General features: G+C 45.4%; 3 protein-coding genes across 4 annotated transcripts; 1 reads left to right on the top strand and 2 right to left on the bottom strand.

Moving 5' to 3' along the window:
* Nucleotides 1–611: 611 nt before the first annotated feature.
* Nucleotides 612–6,869, bottom strand: LOC311494971 (ETS domain-containing protein Elk-1-like; the record flags this gene model as incomplete). Its single annotated transcript, XM_084554251.1, is given in 5 exon segments — nt 612–704; nt 706–801; nt 874–1,056; nt 1,490–1,698; nt 5,698–6,869. Coding segments are annotated over 5 exon segments (606 nt in total). The 5' UTR covers nt 5,723–6,869.
* A 1,046-nt stretch (nt 6,870–7,915) lies between these two features.
* uxt (ubiquitously-expressed, prefoldin-like chaperone) lies at nt 7,916–13,240 on the bottom strand. Its single transcript, XM_084553796.1, has 6 exons — nt 13,107–13,240; nt 12,873–12,954; nt 8,752–8,819; nt 8,561–8,668; nt 8,353–8,416; nt 7,916–8,258 (listed from the first exon to the last, which is right to left on the bottom strand). Exons 1-6 carry the CDS (start codon nt 13,232–13,234, stop codon nt 8,199–8,201), a joined length of 510 nt encoding a protein of 169 aa, XP_084409922.1. The 5' UTR covers nt 13,235–13,240; the 3' UTR covers nt 7,916–8,198.
* A 753-nt stretch (nt 13,241–13,993) lies between these two features.
* Nucleotides 13,994–17,854, top strand: cdk20 (cyclin dependent kinase 20). 2 transcript variants are annotated; one of them, XM_084553790.1, is made up of 8 exons: nt 13,994–14,132; nt 14,234–14,347; nt 14,434–14,622; nt 14,761–14,882; nt 15,132–15,194; nt 15,662–15,785; nt 15,896–16,048; nt 16,500–17,854. In XM_084553790.1, exons 1-8 carry the CDS (start codon nt 14,058–14,060, stop codon nt 16,689–16,691), a joined length of 1,032 nt encoding a protein of 343 aa, XP_084409916.1. In that variant the 5' UTR covers nt 13,994–14,057; the 3' UTR covers nt 16,692–17,854. The 2 variants fall into 2 exon arrangements, with proteins under 2 accessions (XP_084409916.1, XP_084409915.1); XM_084553789.1 differs by having other exon boundaries at nt 15,893–16,048.
* Nucleotides 17,855–19,574: the final 1,720 nt, after the last annotated feature.

Genomic DNA, 19,574 nt, shown 5'->3' with positions numbered 1-19,574 from the left:
CCTGCTAGCTTGCTTACCCTGCTAGCTTGCTAACCCTGCTAACATGCTAACCCTGCTAGCATGTTAACCCTGCTAGCTTGCTAACCCTGCTAGCATGCTAACCCTGCTAGCTTGCTAACCCTGCTATTATCTAACCCTGCTAACATGCTAACCCTGCTAGCTTGCTAACCCTGCTATAATGCTAACCCTGCTAACATGCTAACCCTGCTATTATGCTAACCCTGCTAACATGCTAACCCTGCTAACAGGCTAACCCTGCTAGCTTGCTAACCCTGCTAGCATGCTAACCCTGGTAGCATGTTAACCCTGCTAGCTTGCTAACCCTGCTATTATGCTAACCCTGCTAGCTTGCTAACCCTGCTAGCATGTTAACCCTGCTAGCATGCTAACCCTGCTAGCATGCTAACCCTGCTAGCATGTTAACCCCGCTAGCTTGCTAACCCTGCTAACATGTTAACCCTGCTAACATGTTAACCCTGCTAGCTTGCTAACCCTGCTAGCATGCTAACCCTGCTAGCTTGCTAACCCTGCTAGCATGCTACAGCAGTGATGGCTGTGGACATGAACAGACTTGTGGTGTGACAATGAAAACATGAACCCTCTGCAGCTGTTCAGCATGAATCTACCTCTCGGGGGGTGCGGTCCAGCTTGGGGGCGGGGTCTTGGATCAGCAGCAGCTCTGATTTGCTGGGCCGTGGGTTTGGGCGAGGCCTGCAGTGATTGGATGGTGAAGGTGGAGTAGAGGCCGGACTTCATGTAGTCGTTCCTGGAGCTCTTCTGGGAGCCGCAGGGCGACGAGCGCTGAACCAACGGACCAGTCAGTCAGTGTGTTCAGATCAGATCAATAAGAGACAGTAAAGAGTCTAGATGTACCTGAGGTAAGCCCTTTGAGGAACAGGTTGAGGCCACGCCCCCGAGGCCCTTTGATTGGTTGTTTGCGTCGACGTCCTTCCTCTGGACTTCCTCTGAGCTGCGTACGCCGTCAGGCAGCGAAGGATCGGGCTGACTCACAAACTTATAGACAAACTTCTGGCCGCTCACCTTCTTTATGATGTTCTGGAGGAAAACCAACATTTAACTCAACGTGTCCTGGAGCAGATGCTAATGTGATGCTAACGTGCTACTGCCTGAGACCAGATAGCAAGCGTCCTCATTCAGTCATCATCAGGGTCTCAGTCTCGTCTCGTTAATGTTTCCTCATAGTTTTAATCATCAGATTTTAGTTGTAGGTCGTCAACGTTTTAGTCACAGAAGAAATTAAACTTAATGAAATGAACAGACTGAACATGTTGACTAATCTAACTGGACCAATAGGAGCAGCCGATCTGATCTAAATGTTTATAATCAATAAATCCTCCAGATCACAGACTGTCTCTAAAACATGGAGCCATAGAGCTCCCCCTGGTGGCTGGCTGCACCACAGGTCATAACCCCGCCTCCTCAGTTAGTGGGCGGGGCTTGAGTCAAACTAAAACCCTTATTGTCGTACCTTGTCGTAGTAGTATCTCAGAGCACGGCTCAGTTTGTCGTAGTTCATGTTGTGCTTGTTCTTGCGGAGCCCCCACAGTCGAGCCACCTCCTCTGCATCCAGCAGCTTGAACTCCCCGTCCTCACCTGTCCAGGAGATCAGGTGACGCTGCCGCTGGTCCTCCAACAGGTGCAGCAGGAACTGCCACAGCGTGATGGACGGGTCCATGGCTGCAGGGACAAACGGAGACAGATCATCTGAGACGCTTCCAACGTGTCCAGGACGAGCTCAGTCATTTTAGATCAGATCACCTGGAACGCACACACCTGAGCTAATCTGAGCGCAGGTGTCTTTATGAGGCTAACGTTAACGTTAGCATAATGAAGTGGCTAAAGTTAGCTTGTTTAGTATAATGAAGAGGCTAACATTAGCTTGTTTAGGCTAATGAAGAGGCTAACATTAGCTTAAGCTAATGAAGTGGCTAACGTTAGCTTGTTTAAGCTAATAAAGTGGCTAACGTTAGCTTGTTTAGGCTAATGAAGTGGCTAACGTTAGCTTGTTTAGGCTAATGAAGTGGCTAACGAGTGCTGTGGAGCTGAATCGGTTTAAATGGCTCTGATTGGTTGGAGGACATGAGAGGTTAGCGGGCTAGCATTTAGCATTGTTAGCAGCTTTATCTGCAGTCATGATCAGACGGTGACAGAGTCGCTCTGAGCTGAGGAGGTCGACATGAGTCAGATTCCTGTCTGACATACAAATGAGCCTCATTACCATCAGCTGACCTGTTACACAACTAACCTATCAAACACCTTGGAAACCATCGCCATGGTGAGGGACCTTTCATCAATGGTAACCAAGGTAGGACAGCAGGGAGAGAGCTCTGAACACATGAAGAGGCTCTGCTGCTGCTCAGAGGCATCTCTGTTCGATCAGCTAAGATTCAACATGTTTATTTATTGTTTATCTGCTCAGTAAAAAAAAAAAAACAATTTAGACCAAAGAATGAAATTCCTACTTAGCAATAACAAGAAATAAATAAATATAAAACATCCACGATAGGAGCAGTGTACGTTATCTTTATGAGGCTACGTTAGCTTGTTTGAGCTAATTGAGTGGCTTCTTCTTCCTCTTTTTCTTCTTCTTCTCTAATTTCTGGCAGCGTGACATTAGTCAACCACCACTGAAACAAAAGAGACGTTGGTTTATGACGGACCTAAAACAAACATCTGGTTGAGCTAGCTCTTCTCCTTCCAAGCTGCATCATCTAGAAACAGGAACCAACATGGTGGACGGTGTTTCCTTCAGGGGAACTCTGGCTTTGAGTCACATGTCAATCAACTGGACCAGCTGCTCCTATTGGTCCAGTTCAACTTGGTACCACCCACTTCATGTCTCCAAAGGTTTATTAGCATCTCTCGCTAACATTAGCTGCTGGTCAAACATCTGCAGAGTTTAAGGAGTTAAATAAAACCGAACAGAGAACCTGAACGTTGAGACACGAGGACACAGAGAACCTGAACGTTGAGACGCGAGGACACAGCAGCTTCTCTCTGAGCTTTGTTTCCACTGAGACGGATTCACTTGACACGGAGCTGAGGAGAAACTCATCAGACGTCAGTGACTGAAAACAACTTTATCATTCTGTCATTTCTCTTCGTCTTTATTTCACCGTAGACGGAACCTCTTGTTCTTCACAGACGTCTGGTCCAACACATGAACCAGAGACGTTGTGTTATTATGTTCACCTGTTAAACCTGACAACGCTCAGAGAGGCTGGAAGCTTCTAGTTATAAACTGAAACACAAACAATGAAGCTGATCCCTGGAGACGTCTGCAGCGTTTCTGGTGCTTTAGGACATAACTGATTAAAATAACCAGTAAACGTTTTATTTCACCCGACTCACTCGCCCCTCCCTCTCTTCATTCATTCTCCGGCTCTGATTTTAAAGTGAGCGACCACAAAGTTTAACTTCAATGTTATCAAACGTCTGCCCTTGTCCTCACAGTCAGAGCTGCTTCTGGTTTCCTCACCTCGTACAGTCTCCACATTCACTCTCTGGCTCGCTTATCTGCTTTTTGGTTCCAGGAACTTATCTGGTTCCAGTCTGGTTCCAGTCTGGTTCCAGTCAACAGTGACACTCAGAGTTCCACAGGGTTCTGTCTGTGCTAGGACCAGCACCACAGAACCCTTCATAATAAACACAGGCCTGTTCACTGTCTCACCACCACAGAAGAAGAGTGTGACTTCCTGCTTCACTGTGGTTTCTCTGCTTCCTGTCATCAGTCAACAGTCAAGCTAACGTTAAATCAGCCTCGACCCAAAACAACACAGCTCACAGGGCTAGCATCAGGCTAGCATCAGGTTAGCATCAGGTTAGCATCAGGTTAGCATCAGGTTAGCATCAGGCTAGCATCAGGCTAGCATTTAAAACCGTGAATAAGTCTTTTAAAAGTTTGAAATCTAGTGAATAATTTAAATACTACTACTGCTACTACCACTACCATTACCACTACCACTACTACCACTACTACTACTACCACTACTACCGCTACTACCACTACCACTACCACTACCACTACCACTACTACTACTACCACTACTACCAGTACTACTGCTACCATTACCACTACTACCACTACTACTACCACTACTACTACCACTACTACTACTACCACTACTACCAGTACTACTGCTACCATTACCACTACTACTACTACTACTACCACTACTACTACCACTACCACTACTACCACTACTACCGCTACTACCACTACCACTACCACTACTACTACTACCACTACTACCGCTACTACCACTACCACTACCACTACTACTACTACCACTACTACCAGTACTACTGCTACCATTACCACTACTACTACTACTACTACTACCACTACTACTACTACCACTACTACCGCTACTACCACTACCATTACCACTACCACTACTACCACTACTACCGCTACTACCACTACCACTACCACTACTACTACTACCACTACTACTGCTACCATTACCACTACTACTACTACTACTACCACTACTACTACTACCACTACTACCGCTACTACCACTACCACTACCACTACCACTACTACTACTACCACTACTACCAGTACTACTGCTACCATTACCACTACTACCACTACTACTACCACTACTACTACTACCACTACTACTACTACCACTACTACCAGTACTACTGCTACCATTACCACTACTACTACTACTACTACCACTACTACTACCACTACCACTACTACCACTACTACCGCTACTACCACTACCATTACCACTACTACCACTACTACCGCTACTACCACTACCACTACTACTACTACCACTACTACCAGTACTACTGCTACCATTACCACTACTACTACTACTACTACCACTACTACTACCACTACTACTACTACTACTACTACTGCTACTACCACTACTACTACTACTACTACTACTACTACTACTACCGCTACCATTACCACTACTACTACTACCACCAAGAACTGAAGGCTTGTTAAGTTATTGGACGTTTCCTCCACTGCTGGTAACAGCCACAGCATCTTTCCTGTTAGCATAGCCTTAGCATAGCCTTAGCATAGCCTTAGCATAGCCTTAGCACTGGAGGAGCAGTCTGTCAATCCCGCCAACCCAGTGAATGTCTCAGCGTTGCTGTGACAGCGTGTCAATATTACATCACTGACTGTCTCCATGATGACAGCATCATGTCAGTCACACGTTAACACGTTAACAACACGTTAACAACACGTTAATAACGTTAATAACACGTCTTACTGACATCTTTCACATCAGTTTGACTCCTGAGCTCATGAAGTAAATATAAAGTTCACATGAAACACTGAACTCCGCTCATAGTTCATCACTCTCAAACTCCTGACTCCTCCTCCTCCTCCTACACCTGACTCCTCCTCCTCCTACACCTGACTCCTCCTCCTCCTCCTACACCTGACTCGTCCTAACGCCCCCTCCTCCTGACTCCTCCCCCTCCTCCTGACTCCTCCCCCTCCAGTCTCAGCATGACTTCCTTCCTGGTTGAGGACCAGGTGAACGGTCCTTTGTTGTTCTGCAGGTTTCTACACGCTGCTCATTCACACGTTTACATACAACACACACCTGTTGACACACTGCTGTATACACTATACACACACACACACACACACACACACACACACCTGAGTCCTCCATCACCAGCTGGTCTTACCGTTGATCAGAGGGTTGGTCTCCATCTTCAGCTCCTTCAGGGTTCAGTTTCTCAGCAGCTTCACGCCTCCTCCATGCTGCTGTTGTCTGTGTGTGTGTCTGTGTGTGTGTGTGTCAGTGTGTCTGTGTGTGTGTGAGGTGGTCGCAGCAGTTTACGGCAGTCAGAGCCCGGAGGATGAGGAGGATGAGGAGGATCAGGGGACGCTGAGCTGCTTCTCTCCGGACCTCTGGTCGTTATGTAACCGCTCCGAGGCTCCGCTGCCGGGCTCCGGTGCCTCCATGCTACCGACACTCAGCGGCCAGACTAAAAGTTAAACACCGTCCCCAAAAGAAACAAAGAAACAAACCACAACAACCGAAGAGAACCTGTGGATTTATGATCCAGAGCCCACGAGCCGCCTCTAACTCACAGCTAATTAAGATGCGCGCTGCTAATTAGCCTCATTAGCTTCTCATTAGCATAAACACTGAGTTGAGTAAATTCTGCGGTGCTGATGAACTGCACGTTAACGTCTCTGCCTGATCAAAGCTAACTAGCTGGCTAACTAGCCATGCTAACGTGTGTTATTAAGATAATCAGTTAATTAAATATTAATGTTTTTTTCTTCCCGGTAGTTTCCGGAACGGTCGTTTAAGTCCCCGGTGGGTTCTGGATATTCAGACTCCACAAACTTCCCTCAACTTCAAGGTTTTCTCGGGGCTCAAGCTGTTAGCCTAGCCTAGCCTAGCCTAGCCTAGCCTAGCCTGCCGCTGTGACAGCCCCCCTCCCCGCCTTCCTCCGCTCCTGCTGGTGCGTCAGCCCCCAAACAGCGCCGCTCACTGCGGACTGGACCCACGGAGTTCCCCGCGGACCCTCCACGGTGCCCCGACGCGGAGGAAAAGTAGTTCTTAAAATCCCCGGGGCTGTCGATCCGCGGTGTCCGGAGGATGAGCGCTGCCCCGCGGTGTGTTTTCCCAGTTTCTTCCTGTTTGGACGGACGCCTCCTCAAACTCTTTTCATCACAGTCAGGCTGGCGGCATTCAAACCTCCAGACTTCCGGCCACGGATTTCAACATAAAGCGGAAGTTTCAAATTAAGAGCTTGAAGACGTTTGATCGATGAGGAATAGAAACCACTGAGTGTTCACTGTGTCTCTACTGCTGTGTTCAATAAACAACCAGAAACTGGAGGAAGAACGTTTCTAAATTATTACACGTAAAGTATCACATTGTAAATCCAGAAAACCCTGTCCTAAGTTTATTTGGTTATTGATTACAAGTCTTATACTGTTTCATTCTATAATTATTTAATATTATATAAGTACTATTATTTTGCCAGAGATATAAATATGATGTAAAATGTCTGAACATAAACACAGTGTGTATTTAAATCAGCTGTTGTTGTCCTCACAGTGTTTACATCTGTCTCAGCTGATGAAGACCATCAGAGGAAGTTAAAAGCTTCAGAAAATAAAGAGTGTAATACTAATATAGACTGATATATGCAGAGGTCAGAGGTCAGAGCCTCTGAAACACTCTGTGGTCATCTGACTTTAAATGTCAGTCAGATCAGTGAAGCATTAACCGTTAAATCGGTCACTTTCTGACTGGACTCTGGTCTGAACACAGCAGCTGCTTCTCTTTCTCTCCAGTTTATTCAAGACTCTTCTCTCTCGGCCTCGTTGAACAACACTGCCTCTACTCAGCATCCAGTTTCCATGGCAACGAGCCGTGTTCATCGGGCATCTCTCTCCTTTCTGCTGAAGGTCTGTTTACTCAGGATCACCGCACACGACCACAAGTCTGTGGACGCGTCGTCACTGAGACTTTTAATGAAACGGTTCATTTATCTGACGACAGGATGTGTCCAACGTCCAACATTAAATAAGGGTCATAAACATAAACAGCATGTGTTTATAGAAAACAAAAACATCTGGATGTGATTCAGTGAAACGACCAAAGATTCACACGTCTGAAAAATATCAAATAAAATTCAGATAATCTTAGAAAAGAATCTGTTAAATACATCAACAAATCATTTAATAACAAAATGATCTTTCACTAAAATATGAATAAAATATTAAAAAATAAATTATCATTAAAATATCAGAAAGAATAAACGTTCAGTGAAAATCTGATTTAATCTAAAGTAATGAGAAAAAAAAGAGAAATAAATCTGTCACTAAAATATGAAAAATAAATATCAGTGAAACACCTCCAACATAAACCAGGACACATCAGGCCGTCAAACAGTTTATTTGAATAATTCACAATTAGAACAAACACCAACGTTACTGAGAAACATCTGACGCTTCCTGGTCTTATTTTGAAGGAGTGAAGACACTTCCTGTCTCAGTCAGTGTCTTTAAACTCTGCAGCATCAAACCCTCCAGGATCAAGACCGTTCCTCCTCCTTCTCCTCCTCCTCCTCCTCCTCCTCCAGATCACAGCAGCATCTTTCATTAAACGTCTCTACAGCTGGACTGTCCTCTGTCCTCTGCAGCGTCCAACATGAGGAGGACACTAGAAGACGTCTCTTCTTCTCTCTGGAGGATCACTCAGTCCCTGCAGCTCCCTCAGACCCTGGAGAGGAGAAGAAGAAGAAGTTGAGCATCCAATCAGATTCATCGACAGTTGAAGGAAGAGACTGAATCCTGGTTGGACAGAACTCACTGACCTCCAGCACCATGCGCATGTTGGCTTTTATTTTGGCGGAGTCTTTGGTGAGCTGTTCCGTGAAGCTGAAACACAAACACACGGTTAGCAAGGTTAGCGTCTCCCACTCATAACAGCAGAGGCAGCTAGCATCAAGCTAAGTGAGCAGAGTTAACTGAAGCTGCAGCTGTAAAACCACAGAAGAAGAAGAAGCCTCCTGGTGAACTGACGCTGTGAGCTGACTCGTCTTCTTGTCGATGAACCTCAGAGCTTCATCGTGTTCCATCTCCACAAAGAAACCAAAACCGACCGCCACGAATATCCTGGACGAGTCCTCGCTGTCGGAGGAGAAGGGTTGACAGGTTAGAGGACGCCAGCAGCGAGCGAGCGAGCGTGTCCACCCAGAGGTCACCACGCTTACACTTGAGCCTGGACGAAGAAGTTACAGCCCAGGTCCACGTCCGTCTTCAGCTGCTGAGCGCCGGCGTCCTGCAGGGAGACACGAAGACACGTCAGAGCAAGACAAAGACAAAGACGCCTCATCTGTGTCAGCGCTGCTCACAGGGACGTCCAGACGCAAAGATGAGATTAAAGAGTCCTTCAGGTTAAATACAATGTTCACCAAGTATTTAATTAACTATTTAACAGCTGTTAAAACTGTTTATTCACAGCAACATGTTAAATACAGGAAGTGATGTCAGCAAAACAGGAAGTGGAAAGATTCACCTGTGTGTTAGTGTGTAGTAGTGTGTAGTAGTGTGTTAGTGTGTTAGTGTGTAGTAGTGTGTAGTAGTGTGTAGTAGTGTGTAGTAGTGTGTTAGTGTGTTAGTGTGTTAGTGTGTGTGTAGTAGTGTGTTAGTGTGTAGTAGTGTGTTAGTGTGTGTTAGTGTGTAGTAGTGTGTAGTAGTGTGTGTAGTAGTGTGTAGTAGTGTGTAGTAGTGTGTTAGTATGTAGTAGTGTGTAGTAGTGTGTAGTACTGTGTGTAGTGTGTTAGTGTGTAGTAGTGTGTAGTAGTGTGTTAGTGTGTAGTAGTGTGTGTAGTGTGTTAGTGTGTAGTAGTGTGTAGTAGTGTGTTAGTGTGTAGTAGTGTGTAGTAGTGTGTTAGTGTGTAGTAGTGTGTAGTAGTGTGTTAGTGTGTAGTAGTGTGTTAGTGTGTGTTAGTGTGTGTTAGTGTGTAGTAGTGTGTAGTAGTGTGTTAGTGTGTAGTAGTGTGTTAGTGTGTGTTAGTGTGTGTAGTAGTGTGTGTAGTAGTGTGTTAGTGTGTAGTAGTGTGTTAGTGTGTGTTAGTGTGTGTTAGTGTGTAGTAGTGTGTAGTAGTGTGTAGTAGTGTGTGTAGTAGTGTGTGTAGTAGTGTGTTAGTGTGTAGTAGTGTGTTAGTGTGTGTTAGTGTGTAGTAGTGTGTAGTAGTGTGTAGTAGTGTGTAGTAGTGTGTTAGTGTGTTAGTGTGTTAGTGTGTGTGTAGTAGTGTGTGTAGTAGTGTGTTAGTGTGTAGTAGTGTGTTAGTGTGTAGTAGTGTGTAGTAGTGTGTAGTAGTGTGTGTAGTGTGTTAGTGTGTAGTAGTGTGTAGTAGTGTGTTAGTGTGTAGTAGTGTGTAGTAGTGTGTTAGTGTGTAGTAGTGTGTAGTAGTGTGTTAGTGTGTAGTAGTGTGTTAGTGTGTGTTAGTGTGTGTTAGTGTGTAGTAGTGTGTAGTAGTGTGTTAGTGTGTAGTAGTGTGTTAGTGTGTGTTAGTGTGTGTAGTAGTGTGTGTAGTAGTGTGTTAGTGTGTAGTAGTGTGTTAGTGTGTGTTAGTGTGTGTTAGTGTGTAGTAGTGTGTAGTAGTGTGTAGTAGTGTGTGTAGTAGTGTGTGTAGTAGTGTGTTAGTGTGTAGTAGTGTGTTAGTGTGTGTTAGTGTGTAGTAGTGTGTAGTAGTGTGTAGTAGTGTGTTAGTGTGTTAGTGTGTTAGTGTGTGTGTAGTAGTGTGTGTAGTAGTGTGTAGTAGTGTGTGTAGTAGTGTGTAGTAGTGTGTTAGTGTGTGTGTTGGTGTGTTAGTGTGTGTGTTAGTGTGTGTGTTAGTGTGTGTGTAGTAGTGTGTGTAGTAGTGTGTGTGTAGTAGTGTGTGTAGTAGTGTGTGTGTAGTAGTGTGTGTAGTAGTGTGTGTGTAGTAGTGTGTGTGTAGTAGTGTGTGTAGTAGTGTGTGTAGTAGTGTGTAGTAGTGTGTGTGTTGGTGTGTTAGTGTGTGTGTTAGTGTGTGTGTAGTAGTGTGTGTAGTAGTGTGTTAGTGTGTTAGTGTGTTAGTGTGTGTAGTAGTGTGTGTAGTAGTGTGTTAGTCTGTTGGTGTGTTAGTGTGTGTGTTAGTGTGTAGTAGTGTGTGTAGTAGTGTGTTAGTCTGTTGGTGTGTTAGTGTGTGTGTTAGTGTGTAGTAGTGTGTGTAGTAGTGTGTTAGTGTGTTAGTGTGTTAGTGTGTGTGTTAGTGTGTGTAGTAGTGTGTGTAGTAGTGTGTGTAGTAGTGTGTAGTAGTGTGTGTAGTAGTGTGTAGTAGTGTGTGTAGTAGTGTAGTAGTGTGTGTAGTAGTGTGTGTAGTAGTGTGTGTAGTAGTGTGTGTAGTAGTGTGTGTAGTAGTGTGTAGTAGTGTGTAGTAGTGTGTGTAGTAGTGTGTTAGTGTGTTGGTGTGTTAGTGTGTGTAGTAGTGTGTGTAGTAGTGTGTGTAGTAGTGTGTGTAGTAGTGTAGTAGTGTGTGTAGTAGTGTGTAGTAGTGTGTGTAGTAGTGTGTTAGTGTGTTGGTGTGTAGTAGTGTGTGTAGTAGTGTGTGTAGTAGTGTGTGTAGTAGTGTAGTAGTGTGTGTAGTAGTGTGTTAGTGTGTTGGTGTGTTAGTGTGTGTGTTAGTGTGTGTAGTAGTGTGTGTAGTAGTGTGTAGTAGTGTAGTAGTAGTGTAGTAGTGTGTGTAGTAGTGTGTGTAGTAGTGTGTAGTAGTGTGTGTAGTAGCGTATTATTGTGTGTAGTAGTGTGTGTAGTAGTGTAGTAGTGTGTGTAGTAGTGTGTGTAGTAGTGTGTAGTAGTGTGTAGTAGTGTGTGTAGTAGTGTGTGTAGTAGTGTAGTAGTGTGTGTAGTAGTGTGTAGTAGTGTAGTAGTAGTGTGTGTAGTAGTGTATTATTGTGTGTAGTAGTGTAGTAGTAGTGTGTGTAGTAGTGTATTATTGTGTGTAGTAGTGTAGTAGTAGTGTGTGTAGTAGCGTATTATTGTGTGTAGTAGTGTGTGTAGTAGTGTGTTAGTGTGTGTAGTAGTGTGTGTAGTAGTGTGTAGTAGTGTGTAGTAGTGTGTGTAGTAGTGTGTGTAGTAGTGTAGTAGTGTGTGTAGTAGTGTAGTAGTAGTGTGTGTAGTAGCGTATTATTGTGTGTAGTAGTGTGTGTGTAGTAGTGTAGTAGTGTGTGTAGTAGTGTGTAGTAGTGTGTGTAGTAGCGTATTATTGTGTGTAGTAGTGTGTGTAGTAGTGTGTTAGTGTGTGTAGTAGTGTGTAGTAGTGTGTAGTAGTGTGTGTTGGTGTGTAGTAGTGTGTTAGTGTGTGTAGTAGTGTGTAGTAGTGTGTGTAGTAGTGTAGTAGTGTGTTAGTGTGTGTAGTAGTGTAGTAGTAGTGTGTGTAGTAGTGTAGTAGTGTGTTAGTGTGTGTAGTAGTGTAGTAGTAGTGTGTGTAGTAGTGTATTATTGTGTGTAGTAGTGTGTGTAGTAGTGTATTAGTGTGTTAGTGTGTGTAGTAGTGTAGTAGTAGTGTGTGTAGTAGCGTATTATTGTGTGTAGTAGTGTGTTAGTGTGTGTAGTAGTGTGTAGTAGTGTGTAGTAGTGTGTGTTGGTGTGTAGTAGTGTGTAGTAGTGTAGTAGTAGTGTGTGTAGTAGTGTATTATTGTGTGTAGTAGTGTGTGTAGTAGTGTGTGTGTAGTAGTGTAGTAGTGTGTAGTAGTGTGTAGTAGTGTGTGTAGTAGTGTGTGTAGTAGTAGTGTAGTAGTGTGTGTAGTAGTGTGTAGTAGTGTAGTAGTAGTGTGTGTAGTAGCGTATTATTGTGTGTAGTAGTGTGTGTAGTAGTGTATTAGTGTGTTAGTGTGTGTAGTAGTGTAGTAGTGTGTAGTAGTGTGTGTAGTAGTGTATTATTGTGTGTAGTAGTGTGTGTAGTAGTGTGTGTGTAGTAGTGTAGTAGTGTGTAGTAGTGTGTGTAGTAGTGTGTGTAGTAGTGTAGTAGTGTGTAGTAGTGTGTGTAGTAGTGTGTGTGTAGTAGTGTAGTAGTGTGTAGTAGTGTGTGTAGTAGTGTGTGTGTAGTAGTGTAGTAGTGTGTAGTAGTGTGTGTAGTAGTGTGTAGTAGTGTGTGTAGTAGTGTAGTAGTGTGTGTAGTAGTGTGTAGTAGTGTGTGTAGTAGTGTAGTAGTGTGTGTAGTAGTGTGTGTAGTAGTGTGTGTGTAGTAGTGTAGTAGTGTGTAGTAGTGTGTAGTAGTGTGTAGTAGTGTGTGTAGTAGTGTATTAGTGTGTTAGTGTGTGTAGTAGTGTAGTAGTGTGTAGTAGTGTGTAGTAGTGTGTGTACCTTCAGAGTGTGTATCACGTTCTTCAGCTGCAGATATTGTGACATCTTCTCATAAACCAGATCTCTCTGCTCCATCACCTTCCTGTCAATCATCATCATTTATAAACTACATCAACACATTAAAGTCTGATTTACTTTAAATGATAAACTGAGTTCATTTACCTTCACATTTATTACAGAAACATCAACATATTATCATGACTGTATTATTGAGCTTTCATTTGTTCCTCTTACTGTAAATCTCTCTTCAGAACCTCGTTGATGAAGTTTTCATACTGGAGAACCTTCTGCTCCACGTTAGCATTGACGTTAGCATTAGCATCCAGGGGCGGAGACATCTTCACCGTTTTCTCTTTCAACATAAATATCTAACTTCCGGCTCTGGTGAATGAAGCGTTCAGCGGCTTCCTCCTGATTCTGTCCCCGACTTTAAGCTCCACGTCTCGGCGTCATTATCAGAGTAGAAGCTCTCCGCTTCACAGGGTTAGCATGCCGCAGCAAACCGGATGTAAACAACACTCTGAACCGGAAGTGAACAAGTGTCGAGAAGTACTTCCGAATTTCAAAACAAGGGAATCGACAGAGTTAGTGTAAATATAAAATATAATCTTCAACCATTCTATTGATGGTTTTAGGTTTTACTATGTTTGTCGGTTACATTGATTTAGTTTCATGTCATTATTTTATCTTTTTCTTTTCTTCCCGCTCTGACTCGATGTTCCGCTCTGGTGACGTCACTGTAAACAAACATGGCGGACCGCGGAAGTCTCTTCAGCCGTTAAATCTAAAACTCTGTTAAAACCGTTTAAACCTGCGACATTAAATTAACGTCTATTTAAACATCAATACGCAACAATGCGTCGCGTCACCTGCAGCTCAGAGCGAACAAGAACAAATGTTTAGTTTGAATTCTAGCCGTGTTAGCTTAGCTTGATGGTTACCAAGGCAACGTTGGCCAACAGTAAGCTAACCCTAGCTCACGGCCGGAGTTTATCTTTCCTGAAAGTAGATTTCTGTCCAACAGGTCGCTCTATTTGTTGATGTTTGTTATGCCGAATTAAAGTAGACGCTTTTCTTTCTCACGGGATCTTAAGGCTTCCAGAGTAACTTTAAACATGACGGAGCAGGAGTAAGTTTAGTTTAAAAATACTAAACATCTGATGAAGGCCGGACACAGCTGAGGACATGGAGCAGTACAGCATCCTGGGCCGGATCGGAGAGGGAGCTCATGGCATCGTGTTCAAGGCCAAACACATCGAGGTACCGGAGGAGCTCCTCTGTGGGACTCTGGGCCGTTAACGGGTCTCAGGTTCTGTATCAGGACTCTGGGGTTTGACGTGAAGCTTGTTGTTGTCTCTCAGACCGGAGAGACGGTGGCTCTGAAGAAGGTGGCCCTGAGGAGGCTGGAGGACGGCATCCCCAACCAGGCTCTGAGGGAGATCAAGGCCCTGCAGGAGATCGAGGACAACCACCACGTGAGTGTTTGCTGAAGCTTGGTCTCCAGAGGACCAGGTCTAGTCCAGGACCAGGTCTAGTTTCATCTCTGTCGTCTCCTCGTCAGGTGGTGAAGCTGAAGGACGTCTTCCCTCACGGCACCGGCTTCGTCCTGGTGTTTGACTTCATGCTGTCGGACCTCTCGGAGGTCATCAGGAACTCCCAGCGACCTCTGACCCCGGCCCAGGTCAAAGGTTACATGATAATGCTGCTCAAGGGCGTGGCTTTCCTGCATCACAACAACATCATGCACCGGGTGAGAAAAGAGTCGTCTGCTGTGGACATGAGAGACAAGAGACGGTCAGAGAACATTAATGTGTGTGTGTGTGTGTGGGTGTGTGTGTGTGTGTGTGTGTGTGTGTGTGTGGGTGTGTGTGTGTGTGTGTGTGTGTAGGACCTGAAGCCAGCCAACCTCCTCATCAGCTCCTCAGGTCATCTGAAGATCGCTGACTTCGGTCTGGCCCGGCTGTTCAGTGAGCGAGGAGAGAGACTCTACAGCCACCAGGTGGCCACCAGGTGAGCAGAGGACGCCCTCATTGGTCAGTCAGGTCACATGAGCTTTGGTGCCCTCCATCCACTGGCACTGGATATATATAATAATAATAATGATAGTTTAGAGTAGTTTCTACTACATTACTCTGTCATTTTAATACTTTATCTGTTATTTTAATAGAAATCTAGACTGGTTCTAAAATGTTCCTCTGTGCTGTTAGAACGTAGAACATGTCCCAGTTAAGTGACAGCTGATGTCCTGTGTGAGTTCAGGTGGTACCGAGCTCCTGAGCTGCTGTACGGGGCCAGGAAGTACGACGAGGGGGTCGACCTGTGGTGAGTTGAGGTGTTGAGGGGTGTCGGTGGTCAGCAGGAGGTCAACAGGGGGTCAGCAGGTGGTCAGCAGGGGGTCAGCAGGTGGTCAGCAGGTGGTCAGCAGGAGGTCAACAGGTGGTCAGCAGGGGGTCAGCAGGTGGTCAGCAGGTGGTCAGCAGGGGGTCAGCAGGAGGTCAACAGGTGGTCAGCAGGGGGTCAGCAGGTGGTCAGCAGGTGGTCAGCAGGAGGTCAGCAGGAGGTCAGCAGGTGGTCAGCAGGTGGTCAGCAGGGGGTCAGCAGGGGATCAGCAGGTGGTCAGCAGGGGATCAGCAGGTGGTCAGCAGGTGGTCAGCAGGGGGTCAACAGGGGGTCAGCAGGGGGTCAGCAGGGGGTCAGCAGGGGGTCAACAGGTGGTCAGCAGGGGGTCAGCAGGTGGTCAACAGGTGGTCAACAGGAGGCGGGGCTCTGACTCCAGGGGTGTGTTTCAGGGCGGTGGGCTGTATCTTCGGGGAGCTGCTGAACTCTTCTCCTCTGTTTCCTGGAGAGAACGACATCGAGCAGCTCTGCTGTGTCCTCAGAGTCCTAGGAACCCCCACACAGGACAGCTGGCCCGTGAGACACACACACACACACACACACACTCACCTGAACTCATACCTCTGTCTCATCTCATCTGTTTTCCGGTCTTGAGGACGTCTCTCTGTCCTCTGTGTCTTCAGGAGATAGTGGAGCTGCCAGACTACAATAAAATCACCTTTAAGGAGAATCCAGCCATCCCATTGGAGGAGATCGTTCCTGACACGTCTCCTCAGGCCGTCGACCTGCTCTACAAGTTCCTGGTTTATCCGTCCAATCAGCGCTGCTCGGCCAGACAGGTAGGAACCAGGAAGTGGACATCAGAGATGGACCCCCAGGACGTCCTCATGTCATGATAATGAGTCTCTATCAGCAGAACACAAACAGAACTATGAGACTAAATGAGCCAATATTACATATCAGAGATGAACCTCTAGGACCCAGATCAGAGTCCATGTGTTCACAAGAGTTTCCATCAATTATCATATGAACTGATTCATTTCACTGTGGGATGAATGAATGAATTAATGAATGAATGAATAATGAATGAATGATGAATAATGAATGATGAATGAACTGATTTTTTCCTGCCACCGTTGCCTTCAGGCTGCTCTGGGGGTTTCAGGCCGGGTTTTTGTAAAGCGTCTTGAGACGATTTGTTTTGTTATTGACGCTATATAAATAAAATTGAATTAAAATTGAATTGAATCTTCTGAACTGGTTGGTGACGTTCCACTCGTCCTCCTGCAGGCTCTCCTCCACCCTTACTTCTTCTCCTCTCCTCTTCCTGTTCACCACTCTGAGCTACCCATCCCTCAGAGGGGGGGCCAACCCCCTCGCCAGCGGCTACAGGCTCCGCCCACCGACTTCTCAGTGGACCTGCCCCTGCAGAGCAGCGTGATAGACCCTGCACTGCTGCAGGGACACGCCTCCTGCCTCTGACCCTCCAGGTGACTCTGACGTTACCTCTGGACACCAGCTGACAGGAAGTGATGTCACCAGGTGTCCATCAGACCGCTGACCAATGAGGACGCAGGTCTCAGATGATCACAGGTCATCAGTGACAGAATGAAACATGAACGAGAAAGAAAAGAAAAACAATTCATGACCAGTTCAGACTCTGTTTATAAGATGAGACAGAAATAAAACACAATAAAAAAACTAGGTCTCCTCATTGAAAGGCTTTTATTGTGAAGGAGCTGCAGGAAGTCTCTGTGTTTGTGATTCAGTTAGAGGATGAACAGCAGGTGGCGCTGCAGGAAACATTAAAAACTACTGGATGAACGTCTCCACAGACACATAGTGAACTAATGATGCTCAACAGTTTATCATGTTCTGGCCAAATAAATAATATATTAAATACATTAGAAGATAAATAAAGTTTAGAAACGTAGTGTCCAGTAGAAGCAGATCTAAAGATATTTAAAGTTATATAATAATAATTATAATCTACTGTCAGGACTTTAAAGAACAAGGAAGTGAATAAAATGGTTTTGAACGTTCTAGAGGCTGAAGGGTCAAATCATTGGCATCATCAAGCAGAGAAAACATCTAAGGAGATTGTAGAAACTACTAAAACTGGGTTAAGAACTGTCCAAGGCATTATTAAAAACTGGAAGGATAGTGGAGAAGCATCAGGGTAAGAAGAGAGGCAGATGAAGTGATGCACCCATCATGCCTAGTGTCTACTGTACAAGCCTGTGGGGGCAGTGCTATGATCTGGGGTTGCTGCAGTTGCTCAGGTCTAGGTTCAGCAACATTATGTGTCCAAAGAATGAGGTCAGTGACACGGTGACACTGGAGATTATAGAAACAATGACACAGAGAATGTGCTGTAATCAGAGATAAAGGAGGTCCAACCAGATATTAGAGGGGGACCTTTGTTTTATTTTGGCCAGACAGTGTATTAATAACGTTTAAAGATGGTGGAGGTTGATTAAACATGTGGATCATATGATGATGATGGTTTTTATTATTAAGTGAAGAAAAGGAGACGTTTCCTGAGGTCCACTCACATCTGTTGTCCAGCATCTCTGGTTCTTCAGGAGGAAGAACTAAGAACACTGATGGTGAAGAAGACTGATGGATCCTCTTCCTCCTCTGGCTCAGACTCTGTGGGCGGAGCCAAATACTTCCTCCTCCTCCTCCTCCTCCTCCTCCTCAGAGCAGCTGGAGGTAAAAACTGTTGTAACTCTGAGCGGCTCTTCAATCAGCGACTGTGACTGGGGGAACACTTCCTGTTTTCTGTCCCTGGAACAAAGATCCTGTGATTAGAACGAGCTCCCACTCTTCTTTCTCCTCACAAGCACAGAGATGATGTCAGATTATGCTCCGTCAGCTGATTGGTCCAGATCTGAACCCAGATCCAACACCAAGGTCAGAATCCTCTTTATGTCCAGGAGGAGGAGGAGGAGGAGGAGGAGGAGGAGGAGGATCCTCTGGTGTCTCCTGGTTTTCATTACTTGCTGTTAGTTTGAGATAAAGGCTGAAGTCTGATTATTCAGTTCAAATTGGATACGAGGTTTAAATTATAGACAGAAAAACTAACTGATTTATTTATTTTACTTTTATTCAACAACTTTATCAAAAGTTTCAGATTCCTCTAATAAACGTGAGCTAACCACGCCCATACCTCCACTATCGGCTGCTTATAATCAAATAAGAAGAATAAAATACTGATTCTACTCCAGTAAAGAGCTCCTGGGCCAATCAGATCGTGTGGGCGGGGCTTAATGTGGTGATGGAGAAGAGGAACAGTGTTTGACATGTCTCATTATTTGTTTCAGCTTTGAGAAAACTCCTCCCCCTTATTTTATTCTTCATTTCCTGTTTCCAGTTTGGCCCCGCCCCCTCAGACACTATCCTCCAATCACCTTATACGTGCCACCAGGCCAGCTCCCAGCTCCTAGATCCCTCCCCCTGGCTGGATGACTCCGCCTACTCAACCCCGCCCCCTACCTGCCTCCTCTCCTCAGCACCTACATGGAATCATCACCATGGCAACCTGTACACCTCTTCAGGTGATTGGGCCTCACCTACCTGTCAGTCCTGGGGATGTGGACCAGGTGAGGATTGTGTGTGTGTGTGTGTGTGTGTGTGTGTGTGTGTGTTGTATTAATTAAGGTGTGTTGTGTTCAGAGCAACGTGAGTGTGTGAGCTGTGGGACGAGCAGCGCCCCCCTGTGGAGGAGAGACGCTGCAGGTAGACACCTGTGTAACACCTGTAGCCTCCGACAGGAAGCTGATGACACACCACTGCTGAGACCAAAGAAGAGAACTGTGAGACCACACACACCTGAACACGCACCTGAATACACCTGAACACACACCTGAACACACACTTGAATACACCTGAACACACACCTGAACACACACTTGAATACACCTGAACACACCTGAACACACACCTGAATACACACTTGAATACACCTGAACACACACCTGAACACACACTTGAATACACCTGAATACACCTGAACACACCTCAACACACACCTGAACACACACCTGAACATACCTAACCACGCTGAACACACCTGAACACACCTAAACACACCTGAACACACACCTGAATACACACCTGAACACACCTCAACACACACCTGAACACACACCTGAACACACCTAACCACCCTGAACACACCTGAACACACACCTGAACACACCTAACCACCCTGAACACACCTAAACACACCTGAACACACCTGAACACACACCTGAACACACCTGACCACACTAACGTGTTGTCATGGTTCCAGACCGTCACTCAGAGAGAAGGAACTCGTTGTTTCAACTGTCAGACTAAACGAACGACTCTGTGGAGGAG

Source organism: Chelon labrosus, assembly GCF_963514085.1.
Source record: "Chelon labrosus genome assembly, chromosome: 10".
NCBI lineage: Eukaryota > Metazoa > Chordata > Actinopteri > Mugiliformes > Mugilidae > Chelon > Chelon labrosus.
Note: the sequence above shows the minus strand (reverse complement) of the source record. Positions and strands in the feature narration are given on the sequence as shown.

What these genes read in the sequence shown, in the direction of transcription:
- cdk20 (XM_084553789.1), top strand. Translation starts at nt 14,058, where the DNA reads ATGGAGCAGTACAGCATCCTGGGCCGGATCGGAGAGGGAGCTCATGGC. An exon ending in AGCCACCAGGTGGCCACCAG is followed by an intron (nt 14,883 to 15,131) that starts GTGAGCAGAGGA and finishes GTGTGAGTTCAG; the next exon opens with GTGGTACCGAGCTCCTGAGC. An exon ending in AGCGCTGCTCGGCCAGACAG is followed by an intron (nt 16,049 to 16,499) that starts GTAGGAACCAGG and finishes GTCCTCCTGCAG; the next exon opens with GCTCTCCTCCACCCTTACTT.
- uxt (XM_084553796.1), bottom strand. Translation starts at nt 13,234, where the DNA reads ATGTTGAAAGAGAAAACGGTGAAGATGTCTCCGCCCCTGGATGCTAAT. An exon ending in GTTCTGAAGAGAGATTTACA is followed by an intron (nt 12,955 to 13,106) that starts GTAAGAGGAACA and finishes GATGATTGACAG; the next exon opens with GAAGGTGATGGAGCAGAGAG. An exon ending in ACATGCGCATGGTGCTGGAG is followed by an intron (nt 8,259 to 8,352) that starts GTCAGTGAGTTC and finishes TCTCCTCTCCAG; the next exon opens with GGTCTGAGGGAGCTGCAGGG.